The following is a 21,769-nucleotide window of genomic DNA, read 5'->3' as shown; positions in this document are numbered from 1 at the left end:
GACGCTTAGCTGTCCTGTTCTCATTGCATGTAACGCCAGCCCTGCAGCTCCGGACTTCCCCACACCTGCCCCCCGCCCCCCCGGATCGCTATTATTTTAAATGTTATAGCCGCGGCGCTGTATCCATCAGTGGAGACGTCTAACCTCGGCCTGCCCCGGAACTCTTACTGCAACAGTGACTTCCTGTTCCTGCCTAGTCGGGATTGATCTGTACTAGTCTGGCTTGTTTAGTTTTACAATGGGTGTATTGATGTTGTACTGCTCATTGCAGTATGTAAGATGCTGCCTTTTCCTAGGTACTCATATGTGACGTGTGGATTGTTACTAAAAATCATGTTTTCATACAGATGGGGGGGGGGGTCAAAAAATGATGAGCCCCGGGTGTCACATATGCTAGATACACCACTGACTTCAAGTATTTTCCCTGTCTGTCCCAGTGGGCTCACAATCTATCTAATGTACCTGGGGCAGTGGAGGATTAAGTGACTTGCCCAGGGTCATATGTAGAAGCGCGGGGTTTGAACCCACAACCTCAAGGTGCTGAGGCTGTAGCTCTAACCACTACACCACTCTTTGCTCCCTGCTACCTTAGTTGGCTTCTTAGCTTTCTTACTGAACTGATGGTCCCATGAGATGACATCAGGAAGGAAGGCTGTCCTCAGAAAACACCTGCTACAGGTAAGCAACTTTGCTTTATTTTAATTTGGCTGCAGGCAAATTATAACACTTTTTTTTTCTTCATTTTGACAATTAATTTCACTGGTAGATAGCAATATCCTTTGTCCATATAAAAGTATAACTCTTTTTTTTTTTTTTTTTTGCCAAAAGTGGACTTGGTACAGCAGGTTTTGCAAATAAGCCCTTCAATTGCCTTCCTCCTTTTGGAGAAAAAGTAGTGAAGTTGGACTGACCAAAGTGCATACTAGGATTTCATTTTCAAATTCTCTGCTTACCTGTAACTTCAGAGTATATAAAGGGCAAGAATATCTACAGGACCAATGACCAGCAGATCAGTTCTTTTAAAATTTGCTCTTGTGAGTCTAATGTCTCATGTGTGCCTAGGTAATTCTAATTTTTTTGTTTTATGCCTTAGTATGACTAATGGTGGGAAGACGACCCTGACACGCAGACTTCAGCCACTACTGCCTTCCTGCAGTGTTATTGCTCAGGATGACTTCTTCAAGGTAATTGTCAGCTAGGGGGAACACATTTATTGGGTGGGAAAACATTTTATACCAGTCTCATTAATGGAAGATGATGTGCTTGAATGAAGAGCATGAGATGTTCTGACCCTATAAATTAAGGGCTCCTTTTACAAAGGTGCATTAGGGCCTTAACGCGTGGAATAGTGTGCGCTAGACCTTAACGCCAGCTTTGAGCTGGCATTAGTTCTAGAAGCGTAGTGCGGGTTTAGCACATGCTAAAATTCAGCATGCGTTAAAAACGCTAGCGCACCTTAGTAAAAGGAGCCCTAAGAGTCACTTAAAATTGTTTTGTACATCCATCCATTTGGGTTTTGCACACCTTTGCATAGAATATATTTGCATACTTTGGAGACCCAGTGTATGCAAAAAAAACCTCATGCATATTCATTTTGGCAATCTTGAAAACCTGACTGGATAGATATGCTTTGGGAGAGGATCATTGTTAACCTTTGGCACTATTTAAACACACTTAAATGAAGAACCATTAAATAGCTGTATATCCCAAAAATCTTAGAACTAATCTAACATTTATGCAGCACTTCATTCATAAGAAGTATGGGAGAGGATCATGTCACACCTCTTCTACAAAAAGCACACTGGTTACCAATTTCGCACATAATAATCCAACAAACCAATGCATCAATATTTCTGGATCATTTTTTTATACCATATTCTCCAACCAGGACATTTAGATCAATGGAACAGCATTTGCTGACTATCCCTTCTCTAAAAATAATAGGTACCAGAAGATCTACAATTTTTTCAGTCATAGCACCCCAGCTTTGGAACAACTTACCAATCTATCTATATGGAGAAACCTCATTAGAAAAATTTAAAAGCATATTAAAATGCCACCTGTACAAAGACGCATTTGAGTCATAGATAGGATAATTCAAGGAAGGTTTAGATAAATTCCTGAAGGATAAGGGGATTGAGGGGTACAGATAGAAGTAGAGATAGGTTATAGGAAAAATCAGGGACCACCTAACAGGTCATGGACCTGATGGGCTGCCGTGGGTGTGGACTGCTGGGCACGATGGACCTCTGGTCTGACCCAGTGGAGGCAACTTCTTATGTTCTTATTAATCCCAGGCTCAAATACCTAATTTTAACCAGACCTTATGTATAGGTCACAATCTCCCCTATCCTCTTTTGTAGGCTTAGCCATATTTTTTTAAAACATTCTTCATCACCCTCCTGATGTACTCTAACTTTCTTCAAAGATTGTAGTTCACCCCTCTTCCCTTTTGTGTCGCTAATTACTTGTGTACATACATTGAATCTTTATTTGTATAAATTGTTTTTTTTTGTCTCCTAATTTTAAATTGTCATGTGCATTGAAGTATTTGATATTGCGTGTACAACAAACTTTTAATAAACTTGAAACTTGATCGTAAAACACTGATTTAAAGGCCTGTGTGTCTGAAATTCATGGTTTATTACTTTGCAAATAAATGACATTGAACTTACATGATATCAGACCTCATGATCACCCACTCCTGTTTCCCACAGTGATTGTATATTTTCATGTCGAGAGTGACAAGCTGATCCATGCCAGATTGCAGCTCCTGGCATGCAACAGGATTAAATCTTTAGATCCATAGAGAGCCAAAAAGGGAAATTGGAATAAAACCCTTAGAATGGAGCAATGTGATTTATAGATATAAAGAGAGAAATTCAGATATATGGGAATGAATTTTTAATAGCTGTGTGAATATTCGCATAAATATACAGTTAAATTGGCCATATATCTTTATGAGAATATTGGGAAAATAGTCATATATGTTAACTGCTGCTGAAAACACACAGATAAATATGTATATACAAATAACCTATCCATAAATTTTTATCCCTGTGATGAATTTAGGTTCCTTCTTTGAATTCTTCTGGTCCCTCCACGATATCTGTATAAACTTTAGCTGTGTGTCGGTTTCTTTAGTCAATCTTTCTGTATTTGTTGGCCCAGCATTTAAAAAAAAAAAACCACCCACTTGTGAGGTCAACATCAGGTATTGATTCCATAAGTGTTTTCCAGTGTCAATCAGATAATGCCCAGCTGTATATGGCCTGCTTTATAAAGGTATCTTCTCCCATGCCATTTTTTGATGGGGGGGGGGGAAGCTTCTAATACTTTAGACTTAGAAACTAATGAGTCCATTAAAATAATTTCTATGCTGTGGAACAAGATGTTTCACTGTGGAGAATCTCACTGCAGCAGCTATCTCACTCTTAACTACACTGGATGTGTTTCAGAAACAGTTTTGTATAAATAAACTGTATTGTAACCACAGACTGGAAGTTCATCTTGCCCAGGCATTAGTATAATTCCTTTGGGAGAATTTTCCTGTTATTTGTGTTCTTCAAACTATAGATGCTGTATGATGGGACTTTCTAATTCTGTTGGTCAGTGATTGCTATTATAGGGCTTGAACTGTAACAATACACAATACTAGCAGTTTTCCTTCTCCAGTCCTGCTAAAGAGAAGGAAGGGCGACTTTGCAGGAAGAGAACTTTATTTGGCCATCCTTACCTATGTTGCCACTCAACCTCCACCCCTTTTCTCCACTAGCAGCAAAGGGGAGGATACAGTGTGTGCTCTTATCCATAGGTAGTTGGTGACTCCGACATTTGGGGATGTTAAAGAGGCAAGCTGGGGCAGGGTTAGGATGGAGTAAGATGGGAATGGGGCATGGTGGGACAAGTTAAAATCCTTGGGGTGTATGTTTTATTTCAATTACTTATCAGAAGTGTGCATGTGTGTGTCTCCTCCTTCATGCAGAATTACCCTGTTCTCTCTCTCCCTCTCTTTTCACCCCATCCAGCACTACTCTGTTCTGTGTCTGTTCTCCTTCCTCTTTCTCTGCTCCCAATCCAGCAGCATCCACTTTTTCTTGCTCCCTCCTTCCCATTTCTCCCTCGGTCTCCCTTTTACTACCTCCCTTGGTTGGGGCAGGCCAGAAGTTAACAATAAAAGCAACATGAAGATGTGTGGGATCCGTTTCCTGCAAACATCTCTGTTAGGTCTGCCAGTCATGCCCTTCTGAAGTAGGAAGTTTAAATCAGAGAGGGCATGACTGGTAGAGCTAGCAGTGGTCCCGTGCGTCATCACCTTTCTTTTGTCACTGCCTCAAAGCCAGGAGACAGTGGATCTTAAATCAGTGGCAGAGGGAGGGAGGGAAAGTGGAGAAAGTCATAGTTGGGCTCCCCAAGCCTCTTATACCAGGCGCCTATTCTCCTAACCCTCTCGGCTTCTCCTCCTAAGCTCCCTTCCATTTCTTATCAGAAGAGGAATCATGGGGTAGGTGTGGGAGGGGGGAGGTAGAACAGCCCTCCTGCAATGGCTGAGAGAAAGCCAAAAGAGGAAGAAGGGAACAAGATGAGAGGAATTGAGGGGGAAGGAAGTGTAAAGACAAAGCCGAGGAGGGGGGAGAAAGAGAGAGATATTTGGAGATAAAGGAGAAGGCGAGAGATGGGGGGCCCCAGAGTTGGATGTATGATGAGAGTTATGAAGGATACTGAGGGAAGAAAAGGTGGTGATAGGGGGAAGGGGGAGAGGAAGCTGTGATTAAAAAGGCAGGGAGAGTAGTGGGGAATTGGAAGAAAGTAAAGAGGAAATGGATACTAGATATGTCTTTCAGGCACTACAAAATACGTAAGTTGGACATTATTACTCCATAAGCTGCCTACTGTAGGGTGAGTGCTGGGATCTTCAATCCATAATTATATTTGTACTTTTGTTACCATGTGTGCACAGCAACATTAGAAAATCTTGACTAAACCCATGGAAATAAGTACCTTTTTCCCTTTTCTGTCCTCTGCTGTGACCAGAGTAATTGCAAGGTTTTCTCAGTGCACACAGCTCACTTATTGGTTCATAGGCTTAGTTATTGTATCATCCATTGCCATTATTTTTCCTCTATGGTGAAGAGGCCATTATTTCAGCAAGCTCTCTATTCTAGCAGTGCATATATTTGTCCTCTTCTTTTGGAAGGCTTTTAGATGCAAAAACTCCACAAATGGCTACCGACCCTTTTACACGGCTTATGTTTCAAATGTGAAGCTTTCTCAATGAGATATCAATTAAAAGTTTATACAGTATTATCTGCTTGCTATGAACTCAAAAATATATTGTCATTCTTTACATTTGTGCAAGCGCTGTATACTGCTTTTACACAAATATGAAAAAAGCACTTTTTTGCAGAGAATAAACTTACTTGTGCAGTGTAAGAACAACAGCGTAAATATTCAGCGGTGAGTGTTTTGCTGTTCGTCACCAGCATTAATCCCAGATATTCCATACCGGGCTTTGACATTGAATACCTGGTTTATGCGGCACACCTGGTTTATGCGGCACAGGCTAACGCGCGGCCACTTAAGTTGATAGTCAGAACTTAAATGGCTATGGGTTGCCACAGTTAAACACTGAATATAGATACTTAACCAGCTAAGTGCTGACTTCATCCCCAAAATAAACGGTTTTCACTTAGGTGCTAACCACTAATTTTCAGCAGCAATAATTGGTTAAGTGCCACTGAAAATTGGCAGATAGCCCTGAACAAGTGATTTAACTAGTCAGCAGCCATTTCTGGCCTGTTAAATCATTTTCAACAAGAACATTTTCCTTAACCTAAACTCAGTTTGAGGAATCTGTTACACTAAAATGAATCTCTCAGACGATCTCACACTTCCTTCTTCCTTTCTTGGAATTATTAAGTTGTCTAAACTTTTGCTAATAATTGGAAGAGCCTTTTCCTGACATTCATCTTCAGTGAATGTTTTATTCATCTTTTTTCCCCCCTAGCCAGAATCTGAAGTAGCAGTTGATCAGAATGGATTCAAACAGTACGATGGTAAGCGGAAGGGTTTTAAAATATAAGGTCCACTCTTAAATCACCAGTATGTCTAAAACTGATTAGACTATTTGGGTTTACCATTACTGGGGAAAGAATTGGGGTGGGATTTAGAATTAAGGGCATCCTTTCCTAATTTAACCTAATAACCATAGTGAATGACAGCAGATAAAGACCTAATTTTATTGCAGAAAATGATTATATGTGCTTGGATACTTTTATTTTCAAAGTGGAAGTATGCATGCATTTTTTTTTACTTTGAAAATTCTTTAGAGTCCTTGCAAAGAAAAGCTCTTAAGAACCTAAGATGTGTTATACTGGGTTACACCAAAGGTCCTTCAAGACTAGTATAGCTACAGTGGTTAGTCCAATTCCCAAGTACCTGGCATGGTCCTAAGGAATAGATCCATTTATATCCAGAGATAAGCTTAGCTTACATTGCCAATAGAATTGTGGACTTTATTCTTGTTACACCCAGCTATGCTAGTTGCCTTGACAGCATCTTCTGTTAACAAATTTCACAGCTTACTGTATATGCTGAAACTGAGTTTTGGGGAGCAAAGAAATGACCCAAAAATGGGAGTCTCGGTTTATGTTCGGGCACTTGAATATAACCTCCCCCCCCCTGGTTTATATTTGAATCAACCTTTTATCTCCTTTTTGGGGGAAAAAGGTTACCTCGGTTTATATTCAGTTGAATTATATTCGAGTATATACAGTAATTGTGCACTGAGTGAAAAGAAATATGTAATCCAATTTGTTTTAGATGTCATGGACTGTCCCCTCACTTTAGTATAGTTTGAAAAGATAAACAGCTTTTTCCTATTTACTCATTCCACTTCACTTGTGATTTTATAGATATTTATATCATACCTTTTCTCCAAGCCGGCCTAACTTGTTTAGCCCTTTTTAACAGTCCATATTGATTGATTTTAACCAAAATCAATGTTTTTCTGAAGAAAATAAAGGTTTGTAAAAATTGATCGAAAAATCCAAGATGGCCTTGGCAGCAGCATTTTGACACCAAAAAACGGCCCGGAATAACTAAAAGGAAGTGCAAAAAAAATATGGGTAAGGGGATTTTAGAGATGGAGAACCTAAAACCAAACCCCAGAAAACCCCCCAAAACCCCTGATGTGTCCTATAGGCTACAATGGCCAGTACTCGCTATGCTGCTGTGCTGTGCCTGCTTCAGCTTAAATAGAAGCTAGAAGATGGCGAAGACTTACTACCTCAGACAAGCAAATAAAAAAAAATCCTTCAGGTGCTTGTGTCTTCAGAGTGCCAGTCAGACTGTTAGAGCCTGAATACCCAGACACCCACAGCTCCTCACACCACTTCAGACGCCAATTGAAAAAGTCCCAGGGACCGACACAGATGCCAAATAGCCTGCGCTCAAGATCTGCTATCAACCAGGAACAAGCTCCACTACAAGGGGAACTGTCCATGAGCCACAAAAGTGTTAGTGCAGGCTGATAGTCAGGTACCCTGTAACATGGTATCCCTCCCAAATACAGACCTCAGACATAGAGTCAGTGTCTCCATCCAGGCAGAGCTGACCCAGATAACCTGGGGACCTCTATAGCACTGAAAAGCCTCTGAAAGTGGATAATAAAAAAACAAAAATAACAAACTGAAAACAGAGCAGATCAGAAAAACAAATTCAACTCGCAGGTAAAAGGAGAAACTGGGGGGCACAGAGCAATGTCAGAGGAGGTGGAGCTGGAAAACATAGATGATGCCTTCTGCACAAACTCATGAATAGAGGTGAATAACCCACTGGTTCAAGATTCGAATTCCTTTTGCATTAGAAATATACTTAATGATTCTAAATGATTCCATGATGCGATCGCAAGTTGGGCACAGTTCTGGTTATCCCATCGCAAAAATGATGTAACGGACCTAGAAAAGTCAAGTCATCCAAATGATTAAGGTGGTAAAACAGCTTCCTCTTGATGGAGGAAGAAAGTGAGAGAACTGAAAAAACAGAATGGAAGATTAGGTATTTAACTCGAAAATCTTTTTTTTAAATTATTATTTATTCATCATTTCAAGTTATCATTACATCACAATGATAAGGAAAAACTGAAATACAATACAATCAGTACCTACTGATAAGCAAAAGTTAACAAAAGATAATATTACATTCAAGATAGTCCACAACAGGAGAAGGAGAAAAGAAAAAGAAACCAATCCCTTGGGGCAGGGACATTAACCTAAATTAAAATTCTAAGAAAAAAGAGAGCAGTACAACCTTCCATCAATTAATCCCATATTCATCCTGATTCAATCCGGGTGCGTAGAGACACCTTAAAAGAAACCTAATTGGGCAGGTTCAAAAAATACATATTTATTTCCCTGAAGGGAAACCAAACATTTACAGGGAAATCTTAACTGACAAACTGCCCCTAAAGAAATCACTTTCGTACGGTATGATAGAACATAAGAAGTTGCCTCCATTGGGTCAGACCAGAGGTCCATCGCGCCCAGCGGTCCGCTCCCACGGCGGCACTTCAGGTCTATGACCTGTGAAGTGGTTCCTGTACCCCTCAATCCCCTTATCCTTTAGGAACCTATCTAAACCTTCCTTGAACCCCTATACTGTGCTCTGGCCTATCACAACCTCTGGAAGTGCGTTCCATGTGTCCACCACCCTCTGGGTAAAAAAGAACTTCCTAGCATTTGTTCTAAACCTGTCCCCTTTCAATTTCTTCTAGATTGTGTCCATTTTGAGACATCAGGAAACATAAATACTCGTCCTCCCAAATAGGATACTAATTTCAAATTAAAGTACAATTTCAGTAGCATATCCTTATCATGACGAAATACAAAAGAGACTAATAAAGTTGCCCGACCCTCTATTTCAATATCAGATGATTGTAATATCTCAGTTAGATCCATCTGATCTCCACCGCTCCCTAAATCTCCTTTTTTAATTGAACTTTTCTTTAAGTAATAAATTTTTTGTATTGGTGAAAGATCAGATTCTGATATCTTTAATGTAGTCATCATGAAATTCCTAAAAGTTTCCCGGGGTGACATAAACTTGGCTATTGGAAAATTTAAAAGTCTCAAGTTCAAACTTTTCTGTTGATTCTCCAGGCTTTCAATCTTCCTCAGTAATAACATTTTGTCCGAAATATGTTTGGTCATCAAATTTTTTGTCTCAATTGTTTTCTCTAAATTCTTTATCTCTAATTGTTGCTGCTTTAATGATGTCTCCAAAAGGGCTATCTTAGAAGTTGAATTTAAAGTTATTGAAACAAAGTTTGCACATACCGAGTGCAGGTTCTCCAACGCCGTCCAGATAGAGTCAAGTGTAACCGCCTGAGGTCTCACAAGTGGCTTGAGGGGGGAAATAACTGCCAGTTTCTCCTCAGCGTTTCCTCCAGGTGCCGAATCCTGGGTTCCCTCATCCTCCCTACCACTTGCAAGTTGAAACGAAATGCCCCCAGAACGCTGCAACTCCCCGGCTGGAGTCGGCGTCGATGTTAGCACTTCCAGTTCAGCGTCGGATCTCAGCGGCTTCTCCCCCGCAGTATTCGGGGAGCCCCCCAACAGCGACCGGTCTTCCAACGCTTCTCCAGGCATTGGGGGCATATGTGGTTCTCTGGGGCTCAGCGTCAAGTCACTGTCCAAGCTGAGTCCATCCCCAAACTCAGCAGCGGATCTGCCCATATTGGTTGGTTGGACTGTAAACGATGTCATTACAGTCTGTCGCATATTGGAGCTAACAGAAGTAGGTGGGGGTAATCCCCTCTGTTTCCCACGTCTTTTGGGCATTAATTAATGTAAGAAAATTGTATTTAATCCGAAAAAGTTACCCCATAGACGGAGAGCACTCCAATATGTGCACTGCTCAGGATGCCATCTTTTCTCCCCCCCCCCAATTCAAAAATCTTAAGAATGTAAGAATAGCCATACTGGGTCAGACCAATGATCCATCAAGTCCAGAATTCTGTCCTCACAGTGGCCAATCCAGGTCACAAGTACCTGGCAAAAACCGAAATGTAGCAACATTCCATGCTACTGATGCAGGGTAAGTAGTAGCTTATTCCATGTCTGACTCAATAGCAGACTATTGACTTTTCCTCCAGGAACTTGTCCAAATCTTTTTTAAAACCAGCTATGTTAACTGCTTTTACCATATCCTCTGGCAATGCATTCCAGAGCATAACTATTCTCTGAGTGATAAAAATATTTTCTTCTATTGGTTTTAAAAGTATTTCCATGTAACTTCATAGAGTGTCCCCTAGTCTTTGTAATTTTTGATGGGAGTAGAAAATCGATCCACTTGTACCCATTTCACACCACTTTGGATTTTGTAAATTTCAATTTTATCTCCCATCAGCCATCTATTTTCCAATCTGAAGAGTTTCATCCCCTTTATCATCTCAGTCAGTGGCGTACCAAGGGCAGGGCAGCCAGCCCTTGGGGGGTGCACAGCTGGCCAGGTCCGGAACCTCCAGCGCTGCTCTAAACGGCACCTGCACCTCAGCGTGGCTGCTGTACTTATTCCAAAGCAGAGTCGGCAGCTGCGCTGAAGTGCAGTAAGGTCCTGCGATGTCTGCGTCTGCCAGCTCTGCTCCGGAAGATGTAAGTGACATCGGAAGGGGTGGACCAGCAGCAGCAGTCATCGCAGGACCTTGCTGCAACTCCTTGCGTCTGCTGGCCCACCCCCTCTGACGTCACTTACGTCTTCCGGAGCAGAGGCAGCAGAAGCAGTCATCGCGGGACCTTGCTGGTTTGGAGAGAGAGAGGAGCATAGAAGGGTGGTGGAGGGAGAGAAAAGGGGTCAGGGTGATGGATGGAGAGAAAGGGGGCAGATGCTGATGGAATTGGTGTTCGGGGAAAGAGGAGAGAGACATAAGAGGGAAGGTTACTGGATGGGATTGGGTTGGAGGGAAAGAAAGGGGGCAGATGCTGATGGAATTGGTGTTCAGGGAAAGAGGAGAGAGACATAAGAGGGAAGGATACTGGAAGGAATTGGGTTGAAGGAAAAGAAAGGGGGCAGATCCTGATGGAATTGGTGTGCGGAGAAAGGATACTGGATGGAAAGGTTGGAAAGAAAGGGGGCAGATGCTGATGGAAGTGGAGGGAAGGGAGAGGAGAGAGTGAAATGCCAGACCATGGGGATGTTGGAGAGGGAAGGGATAAAGAGGAGAGAGATGCCAGACCATTGGAGGAGGGAAGGGAAGAAGATGGATGCCAGACCAATGGGGGTAAAGGGAGAGATGGAAGGTGGGAGGCATAAAGTTTCTGGAAGGGGAATAGAAGGAGAGAAGATGGCATATAGAAGGGGCAGAGAGAGGGTAGACAGTGGATGAAAGGAAGAGAGTGACAAGAAGATGAGGAAAGCAGAAACCAGAGAAGACAAAGTAGATAAAAATTATATTAATTTTTTTGCTTTAGGGGAGATGCATCGCTGTTTCTGTGGTGTTGCATTATATGCAAAGTCCAGCTTCTTGGTGGTTCAATTTAACCTTTGTCTACCTATTTCTATTTTATCCCCCCTTTTACAAAACTGTAGAGCGTTTTTTAGCACCAGCTGTGGTGGTAACAGCTCTGATGCTCAGAATTCTATGAAAGTCTGAGCTGTTACCACCATGGCTAAAAACCACACTACAGTTTTGTAAAAGGGGGAAGGGATAGTTTGTGATTATATATTCTATACTAGGCGAAGGTGTTGTCTATGTTCTATGTGTTCGAAAGACATGGTTTTCTGTTAGGATTGACTGTGCAGGATTGATTTGTAATAGTCTGGCTTGTTTAATTTTACAATGTATTGATGTTGTACTGCTCACTGCAGTATGTAAGATGCTGCCTTTTCCTAGGTACACTCTTGTGTGAAGTGTGGATTGTTACTAAAAATCATGTTTTTCATACAAATGGGGGGAGGCAAAAAAATGATGGGCCCTGGGTGTCACATATGCTAGGTACGCCACTGATCTCGGTTGCTCTTCTTTGAACCTTTTCTAATTCTGCTAAATCTTTTTTGAGATCCAGCGACCAGAACTGAGTGCAGTATTCCAGATGAGGTTGCACCATGGAGCAATACAGAGGCATGATAACATTCTTAGTTGCATTACTAACCCTTTTCTAATAATTCCTAGCATCTTGTTTTCTTTTTTTGGCCGCCCCAACACATAGGGTAGAAGGTTTCAGCATATTGTCTACAATTACACTTAGATCTTTTTCTTCGGCACTGACCCCTAAGTTGGACCCTAGCATCTGGTCACTATGATTTGAATTATTCTTCCCAGTGTGCATCACTTTTCATTTGTCTACATTAAATTTCATCTGCCATTTGGATGCACAGTCTTCCAATTTCCTAAGGTCTACCTGCAATGGTCTAGTACTATATACATTTGAATATAATCTGATCCAAATATAAACTAAAGTAACCTTTTTTTCCAAAAAAATAGAGGTAAAAGGTTGATTCGAATATAAACTGAAAGTTTATATCCAAGTATGATAATGCTCTCTCTCCTTTCTCCCCTCCTCCCCCCAGCATAAATAATCTTATCTTCCCTGAGGTGTCCTGTCCTTGCCCGTCCCAACCTAGCCCCAGTCGTTGCAGGTCTCCCGCAGATCTGCTATAAGTAGGGTCACTAGATGTCCAGATTTCCCCAACATGTCCTCCTTTTGTCTGGGGGTCTGGACGGCTTTTCAAAACCTGGCACTTTGTTCAGGTTTTGAAAAGCTTCTGACATCGGGATGGCATCCGTGAATGCGCAGATGCAACACAGTGACATCATGTCGCATCCACGTATGCGCAGATGCCATCCTAACACACACAAACAGGTTAAGGGGAGTGGGGGAAGGAGGTGGTGGAATTGGGCAGGCCTGGGAACACGGCCATAGGTCCATATTTTCCTTCGGGAAAATCTGGTAACCCTAGCTTTAAGCCCTGATGGTCCAGCATGGGGCTCCTGCATGGGGCAGGAGTATAGAAGCATGGCTGCTGTCCAGGTTCACCTATGCCCACTAGGGCATTAAAATTAGGTTGTGGATGGGAGTGGGGTGGAATGGAGTAGAGCCAGCCAGAACAGGATGTGGGAAAGATCACCACTGGACCACCAGGACTTAAGGAAGGCCCTCAAGAGGTCTGCAGTTGGTTTGGGAGGGAGCAAGGTAGTGCAGAGCAGGGGAAGACAAATTTGAACTGAGACCCCCCATTTTTGGGCACAAAAGTATTGGTTTATATTCAAGTATATATGGTATGTATTCAAGGGAATTAAAAGATCAGTACTTAAACAATATTAATAATAAACTAAGGGCTCCTTTTACTAAACAATGCTAGAGGTTTTTAGTGCAGAAAAGCACGGTAAATGTTTGATGCTCATAGAATTCCTATGAGTATTGGAGCATTTACCTCGCTGACCTGCACTAAAAACATTTAGCGCTGTTTAGTAAAACACAGCATTAATGAAGCATTTTAATCTGGCTGATTCAAATAGCTAGGCTGCAGTACTTCTGAGGGCATATACAGTAGAACCTGAATACAGGACTTTAAACCCTCAAAAGTTGAAAATCACATGTAAATTGGATTGGTGCATTCAAGGAGGATTTTTGTAACACTGTGGGTATGAATAAATTATATCAATTCTAGAGGTAGTGCCAAGGCTTGTGAATGCCTGCCATGCATTTAGAATCATTGTTTTTGAATTCCTGGCTAAGGGTGGAGTACAAGAATTTATATGGGGAGGCAACACAGGCTATTTCAACAACACTGCCTGTAGGTGTTTGTGAAAATTAAGGAGAATAATTTTGCTTTAGTATGAAAACCAAACAAAAAAGCCTTTTAACCATCCTGCCATTGTCAGAAACCAAGAATTTAGTTCTCATGCTTGGCTTCTGCTCCTTGGGCTAAAGATGTGGTAGAGGCAGTCCAGGTGGAAGTATCGGACATCATATAACAGTGCTACTTAGAGACCAGACTTGGGGTTTCCATGATCTTGTCCCCTGGCCAAGGGCTGTCACTATGATGGCTGGTATAAACAGAGGAGGCCATTTTAAACATCCTATGTGGAATTTTGGATAACAAGAATCTCTAAGGGTTAACAATAAAAGTCCCTCATCCAGTGCCACCATTTTGGTTCACCACATAAGCAGTACCCTAATTGGAGTCATGTATGCATACTTGCAGGGATTATTTTTTTCAGTCTCAAAACAATGAAATCAATAAGACAGATACTGCACTCAAACCAAAGATTCTCATATCTCCTGATGTACAATGAAACACTTATCTTTAAATCCAAACACCCCAGAGTCTATCCAGTGTGGCAAGTTGGCAGGTGGTTAGACTCTGGGACTTTGGGATTTAAAGATAAGTTTTTCACTGTACATCATTAGGTATGAGAATCTATTTGGTTTGAGTGCAGTATCTGTCTTATTGATTTCAGTGTTTTGAAACTGGATTGCAGATTATTTGACATTATGGGCAATGTTAGGTGTGAGTTTGTGAATGAATATTGATTTCATTAGCACATCATTTTACACATATTTTATACATACAGAAACCCAGTGATGGTTGAGGATATTGATGACAGTATTTATACACTATCAGTCGTTGATTAGCACCAGTGTGTGGGCGATAGTCTTTATTGTGAGATCATAATACTGCTCAACTTCCACACTAAGGACTCCTAGTGATTTACACAATACTTATTAGTTTAAATTGTCGGCACTTTTATTATTAACCCTTAAAGATTCTTATTTTTTTTGTAGTTTAATTTTTGGGGTTGTTTCTCAGTTTGGGTTTGACATTTTTGAATTATGGATAAGATATTTGTATAAGTAAATGAGAAATAAAATGGGAAAAGTTCTCTGTTGCAAGTTCTGTAGCTTCAGTAGAAGTCTGTTCTAGTTCAGCCAGGGACCCGGAGAAGCTGGGAGAAATGGCTGGACTGTTTTTTGTGTACGTATTGCCAAACCCTGAATGCCTCTGGCTATTACCCTCTTACATACCACTCAAATTTGTCAGAATTCACAAGCTAACAGGTGAGGACACTATTCCATTAGGTTTTCTATACAACCTTTTACTTGAAATGTCAAATAACATTCCAACTTATTTTGTGAAAATTTTTTAACATTTAATTTTGTGTTTCTAATTTCAAGATAGATATCACATGTTTCAATAATGAAGATACAAGAAAAACCTGTATCCAAGCCATACATTTTAAAAACGTCAATATAAGAGGAAAATAAACAATTGTATGGAAAAGCTCTTTAGTCCACATGGAAACAGAGATCCTGAAGCAGAAAACTGAAAAGAAAAGGCTACACACTAAACCAGTGTATCGTTCATTGTGTGCCTCCTGAGATTTCAGGTGTGCTGCGACACACTGGGGAGAAGAGGCGCCAGTGCTGGCTGACTGCCTATAAGATGTGCCTCTTGCGGCAAGAGGCACGTCCGGTAGGCAGTCAGCCAGCGCCTTTCCTCTCTGACCCTCTTCCCTGAGGGCACTCCCCACTGGCGGCTCAGGGTACGTCTGGAGGGCCTTCACACATTCGCGTATGTCGATGTGATGACATCACACATGCGCGTGACATCACGTCAACATCCATACGCTTCTGGATGCCTTCAGCTGCAGCCACTACATTTAATGTGCCGCGTCTCAACATAGTTTGCGGGACACTGCACTAAACAAATCCAGGCCCAACCATATGAAAAACATTTATGTTAAATATAGCAACATTAATTATGTGCAGAACCTCATAGAAGTCAAGAGGAACCTTCAGAAAATATTTTGCTCATTAAGAACATTTTAGTGCTCTGATTCCCCAGAATACATACCCAGCATGTTGATATTTCACCAGACACAAGAAAATCTAAGGAAAAATTGTGCTCCAGTAGATGTACCATTGGAACACAGCTAAAAAGTTCTCCCCCATCCTGAGTACCCTTAAAGCAGGGGTTCTCAACCCAGTCCTTGAACATACCCACTTCACAATGTGGATACAGAAGCACATACGTGCTTTGCTACAGCTCAGGACAAGTTCAACATGGCTGGCACCATCTTGGGATCTTTCTTGTTTCCAGCACAAGCTTTTTTATTTATGATGGCACAGATCAATGCAAAACTCGGCTAAAGGCATAGAAACCCCAATTTTTTTTTATTGTAAAATGCTATTTAATAGGTTTGTAATCAAAGTTGTAAAATTATCAGTGTTATACTTGCAGAACATAGCTTTGACACTGAAGGTGTTAGATTTGTGCAGTATAACAAATCCGCTCTTGAGATATCAGAATTTTTGTGCTGGTTTGTGCCAATTCAACAGTGTAGGACTTTGCATAACAACACAGATTTAACTTCCATCTTTCTCTTGCATGAATCGAAACCTTTTACAGCTCGTTAAAATTCTTGAATCAGAGGTCATTAAAAACTAATCTCTGTATGCAGCTGGATAGACAGGAAGGAAAGGTATGACTTTAGTAAGTGAAATATGGCACAGCACAGAAAGCCTGTATCTGAAATTACTCTTGGCTTCTTCATTTTCTTAAGTGCTTGACGCCCTGGATATGGAAGCAATGATGAGAAGAGTGTATTCTTGGCTGAAAACCCCCAGGGGATTCCAGACATCAATTCTAGACAATGCAAAAGTGAGCCTGTGTAACAATCAGGATGGAGCTGATGACGTGCACAGTTTAATTATAGAAGGCTTTCTTCTCTATAACTATAAGTAAGCAACCTCATCGAAAACTGAAGATTTAAGAAGTTTGATATGCAAATTAAAAAGAAGGAAAACTTAAAACTTTGATGTTTTAGGCCGCTTGAGGAAGTATTCAATAGAAGATATTTTCTTACAATTCCGTATGAAGAATGCAAAAGGCGAAGAAGGTAAGTAGTAGTAATATTTAGTATTAATATTGTTACTATTGTGAATACAGTACCAGCTTCATAGATGTTGAAGGCTATGACAATCTTAAGTCACTTTGACCCATAAAATGGAATGAGCTATGCAGCATTTTATTAAAAGATAAGTGATTGCAACTATCAAAGGACAGTTCTTTACTAGAAAAGTTGTAGGGGCATTCCTGCAATTAAAGCACAACCAATGATGCATCCCTGTATCAAAGCAGTACCCTCAAGCTTATCTTTTTAAATTTTTATTTCTGGCTTTATTGCCTTCATGCAACTGCTGAAGCTTCACAAATGCTTGAAAATACAGTTCTAAAAGCCTTTCGGTTAGTATTAAGAACAAACCAACTATAGTGAAAAAACTGGTCTCAAGGGAGTAATCCTATATTTATATGGTACGCTCAGAGATATGAAACTCCAGAAGAGGGGGAAGTAACCCCCTCTTATATTTAAGAGTTTACCAGCCAGTCATTGCGAACTTCATATTGAAATTACTCTCTGAGACCTATAAGTTCAATTTAGTTTTAAATATATAATTTCTTTATGTAAAATCTTGTACGTTGAAATCTGCATGTGAAGAAATCACTGGAAGGCTAGATAGACTTCACTTATCTTTTGAAAAACGTTCTAGGGGGCCTCAACGTGCTTCAGGAGACCCAATCAGAAATGTGCCTGGTTTTCAATCCATAATGAGTCGCTAATGAATATTTAAATGTCCGTGATTCTTGGTAATGTTTACAATGCAAAGAATTCAATATCAAAAACCACACGGTACCTCACGGTATAGCGGTATATAAGAAATAAAATAAAAATTAAATTAAATATGCCATGTGGACTACAAACTTTCAGCCACACTGCTATGTGTCTTGTAACGATTCTATAGCTAAACATGTAGAAAGGAAGCGCATAAAAAGTTAACATACCCTTTGTAGAAGTTTGCACAGTAATTTCAACCGACAGCGTACAGAGCCTACCACTCCTTCTTTTAAATAAAAAGGGAAGGAGGAGCTCTGTGCGTATACTTTGCGTGATGACAACACACTCACGTTGACTTAGCCAAGAGAGTGTGCAAAGAGTGACAAGTTGTAAGAACATAAATGTCTTAAAAGGGAGGCTACCCATCAAAGGAAAGCTACCCATTCAATTTCATTATTAAGTCCGTGTGGATGGAGCGTATTAAGAGTGTATATCCATTTTTGCTCCTTTCTCCAAAGTATGTGTGCCATATCAGCACCCCTGGTGCTGGTGACTATATCCAATATCTCAAATCCCCCGGCTCATGTTGTAAATTAAGCCAATCTGATACCAGGGGGGCCTCTTGTGTACCAGTTCTTATTCAGCTTATATGGATCCATGCCCAGGTTTGAGTGCTAAATAGAATCCGTGGGTAAATGTGGTGAGGGTTTATTTTCCACTGCATATTTGCAAGAAGAATGTCTGGTGCCTCTGCTCCCAGAGAAGTAACTGATTTGCACAGAATCTCATTTATTGTAACCTGCTTAAATTTTATAGATCGTGCAGGATAGAATTTTGTTAAATAAATGTATTGCATTCAATCATATAAAGCACATAGTAAAATAATGTTTTTATGTTGTATAGTACCAGAATTTATGAACCCCCAGACCCCCCAGGATATTTTGATGGACACGTGTGGCCAATGTACCTGCAGAACAGAAGCGAAATGCAGAAGATTGCTCAGAACATAGGTATGATGTGTGCTCATATATATCAGTTTCTGTCTTGGAAGGTTGAGAAGAGTTTCCCATCTTTGAGAACTAACTTTCAACTAACATTGAGGCCTAACTTTCAACATGTTACAATCTTTTTTTTTTTTGTATGTGTGTGTAGCTTTTCTACTGTACTAGAAACGCCAAGATTGGACATCCGAAAGAGTGAGATTTTTTTTAGGCAGAATCCAGAATATAAAACTACAAAAATATAAGGGCTCCTTTTACAAAGTCACGGTAGTGAGTCCCTGCACGGCAATTGCGACGTAGTCCATAGGAATTAAGTGGGCTGCATTGTATTTGCTGTGTGGGAATTGCTGCTGTGGTTTTGTGAAAGGAGTCCTAAGTCTCATATTACTTTGAAAATGGGAAAAATAAATAGATTAAAATGATTTTGCTTTTCTTTGATGCCTCTGAAATGATATGATATAACTTTCAAAGGAATTTGCCATGGTACTTGCTCTCAAGGTTGAAAATTACATAGTAACATAGTAAATGACGGCAGATAAAGACCATCATGGTCCATCCAGTCTGCCCAGCAGTTATATTCATTTAACCTTATTCTATGCCCTCTATCTTGGGAGTTTCTTTTCATTTGAAAGAGACTCGCCACATAAGTATTTAAACATTTCTATCATATTTCCCATATTTCCCCTATCTCGCCTTTTCTCCAACGAATACATCTGGCATCAGCTACACCGCTCCACTGCTGAAATTTCCATCAAAGCTAACTTCAGCCTGACTAGACTCAGACCATAAAGTCCATCCAGCATCAGCTCTGCTTTCCTGCTGCTGGGGCTTGGATTTAAGCATCACTCGTGCGCATCAAAAGCAAAGTTATAGTTATTGATCTGTTGAGTTTTGTGTGTGTGCTATCCTCTTTCTATTTAAGGATCCTTTGTATCTATCCCACACATTTTTGAACACTATCACTGTTTTTGCCTCCACCACCTCTACAGGGAGGGCATTCCAGGCAAACTCCACCCTTTTCGTGCAAAAGAATTTCCTGACGTTACTCCTAAGTCTAGTTTTACAGTTTCCCCCATCTCTGGAAAAGATTTGTTTGTAGATTAATATCATTCAACAATATAAACATATTGTATTTCCTCCACTGAGTGACTGAAAGTGCCATGTTCCCCAAAAATAAATCTTAGCATGATTTTTAAAGATGCTCCTAATATAAGCCCTACCTCAAAAATAAACCCTGTTCAGTGATATGACAGAGAGAAGGCCCCGGTGGGGAAGGCCGCAAAGCAGCATGTTCAGAGCACTGCTTCCGCTGCTGTTTTTGGAGGCCTTGGAACAAAGGTAAGTCAGTCTCATGGTGGGAGGGTCAGTGGAGTTCTGCTGCACAGTGGGATGGGAGGGAGGGAAGGATGGAAAGATGCTGCACAAGTGGATGGGTGAGAGAGGAGGAAAGATGCTGTAAATGGGGAGGGGGAGAGGAAGAATTGGGGTGGAGGAGAGAGATGATTGTTGTACATGAAAAAAAATAAGACATCTCCCCAAAATAAGCCCTAATACGTTTTTTAGACCCAAAATTAATATAAGACACTGCCGTATTTTCGGGGAAATACAGTAGGGTTTAATGCACATATACATGTAGGTGCTGAGAAAAAAAGAGCAGATTGAGTCAGTTCAGAGGATGATGCTCTCAGATTTCTTCCTATTGGTTGGGCTACTTGGCTTTTTTCTGGAAAGCTGATTAGGATCCATGCACTATAAATTTGTGTGTGGGCATTTGTGTATTGTTGGTGCTAATTCTGTACGCCTTTGTTTTTCTTAAATAACAGCACAGAGACATCTTTTTGGGGACTTATCACAGGGCTGTCCTTATGAAAAATTACCACCTTTTATTTGCCTCGGAGAACCTTTCCACTTGAATAGGTTTACTTTTGCTTCAAACTAAAATGCCACCAGGACACTACATAAAATATGTAACCCCTGTTAGTCAGTTAGCCTCCTTCCATCACCCTGCCCCCCCCCCACCTCCGCTCTTCACTGGAAATTTTTCTAAGTTCCACACAAATGATCAGAGCCCATAAATGGTGAGAGAAGTAGCATCTCAGCATGGTAAAAAATGAGACAGAGTGATTTCCCTCATGCCTCTGCTTCTTGGCTGGGTCTCAGAAATTTCTTGTACAGACTTGGTGCAAGTAGGTATTCTGTGTCAATTCCATGCCACTTTTGGCATGCATTCTTCTTTCTACTTTTGCAGTTGTAGAACAAAGATTTCAAACCATGCTGCCATAGGCAAAGGCAATTTGTATGTATTGTATGCTGTGTTTTTCTAGTCTAGTCTTCAGTTTATATACTGGGTCATCTCCTCACAGAGCTCAACTCGGTTCACAGATAATTAAAGACCAGAATACATTAAAAAATGCAAACATAAGAAAGAGAATGTTAAGGTGCTATCAATTCGTCATTTCAGTAGGTAAGCCATTAAGATATTGTGTAAACAGCAGAGTTTTTAGAGTTTTACGAAATTGTTGTAGCTGACCTATCAATCTAACAGAGTAAGGGAGTCTGTTCCAAGTTTCTACCAATTTGAACACGAAAGATTGGCTAAGCTTACCAACAGATTTAATTCCCCTAAGAGAGGGGAATGATAGTTTATATTTCTGTGTAATCCTCGAATGGCAAGATCTAGAAGTATTCCAATATAAGGGGACTAAAGGGTCAAATATTCCATAAAGAAACTTAAAGATAACACATGCACACTTAAACTGAATCCTAAAACGAACTGGGAGCCAGTGAAGCTTTCTCAACAAAGGAGAGACATGGTCGTAATTTCTTTTCCCGAAAATGAGTTTAGCTGCCGTGTTTTGTATTAACTCTAGTCATTTTAGACTACCCTGCTTGATGTCCATATAAACAGAATTACAATAATCCAACTGGGCAAGCACAATGGACTGTACCAACACTAAATAATGTTCTTGATGGAATAATGATCTAACTTTTCTCAACATACGCAGTCTAAAAAAAACTTTTTGGCCAAAAAATTTATCAGATCATGAAATGTAAGTGATGAATCCAGGAATCTAGGATTCTAGAAGAGAAATCTATGGGGTCCTTTTATCAAGCCGTGCTAGCGGGGTTAGCACGTCGGACATTTCATCAC

At 40.6% G+C, this 21,769-nt stretch overlaps 1 protein-coding gene across 5 annotated transcripts in view; it reads left to right on the top strand.

The window, feature by feature from the left end:
• Nucleotides 1-21,769, top strand: part of NMRK1 (nicotinamide riboside kinase 1) — a 42,190-nt gene that overhangs the window by 12,860 nt on the left and 7,561 nt on the right. For 3 of the 5 annotated variants that reach the window (XM_033926803.1, XM_033926809.1, XM_033926819.1), the window contains 5 exons: nt 1,094-1,184; nt 6,008-6,056; nt 16,565-16,742; nt 16,829-16,900; nt 18,521-18,627. In XM_033926803.1, coding sequence (XP_033782694.1) covers nt 1,094-1,184; nt 6,008-6,056; nt 16,565-16,742; nt 16,829-16,900; nt 18,521-18,627 — 497 coding nt within the window. The remainder of the gene's footprint in view (nt 1-1,093; nt 1,185-6,007; nt 6,057-16,564; nt 16,743-16,828; nt 16,901-18,520; nt 18,628-21,769) is intronic. The other 2 variants (XM_033926827.1, XM_033926833.1) reach the window with 2 other exon arrangements.

The sequence above is a fragment of the Geotrypetes seraphini genome, chromosome 1, assembly GCF_902459505.1.
Source record: "Geotrypetes seraphini chromosome 1, aGeoSer1.1, whole genome shotgun sequence".
Taxonomy (NCBI): domain Eukaryota; kingdom Metazoa; phylum Chordata; class Amphibia; order Gymnophiona; family Dermophiidae; genus Geotrypetes; species Geotrypetes seraphini.
Note: the sequence above shows the minus strand (reverse complement) of the source record. Positions and strands in the feature narration are given on the sequence as shown.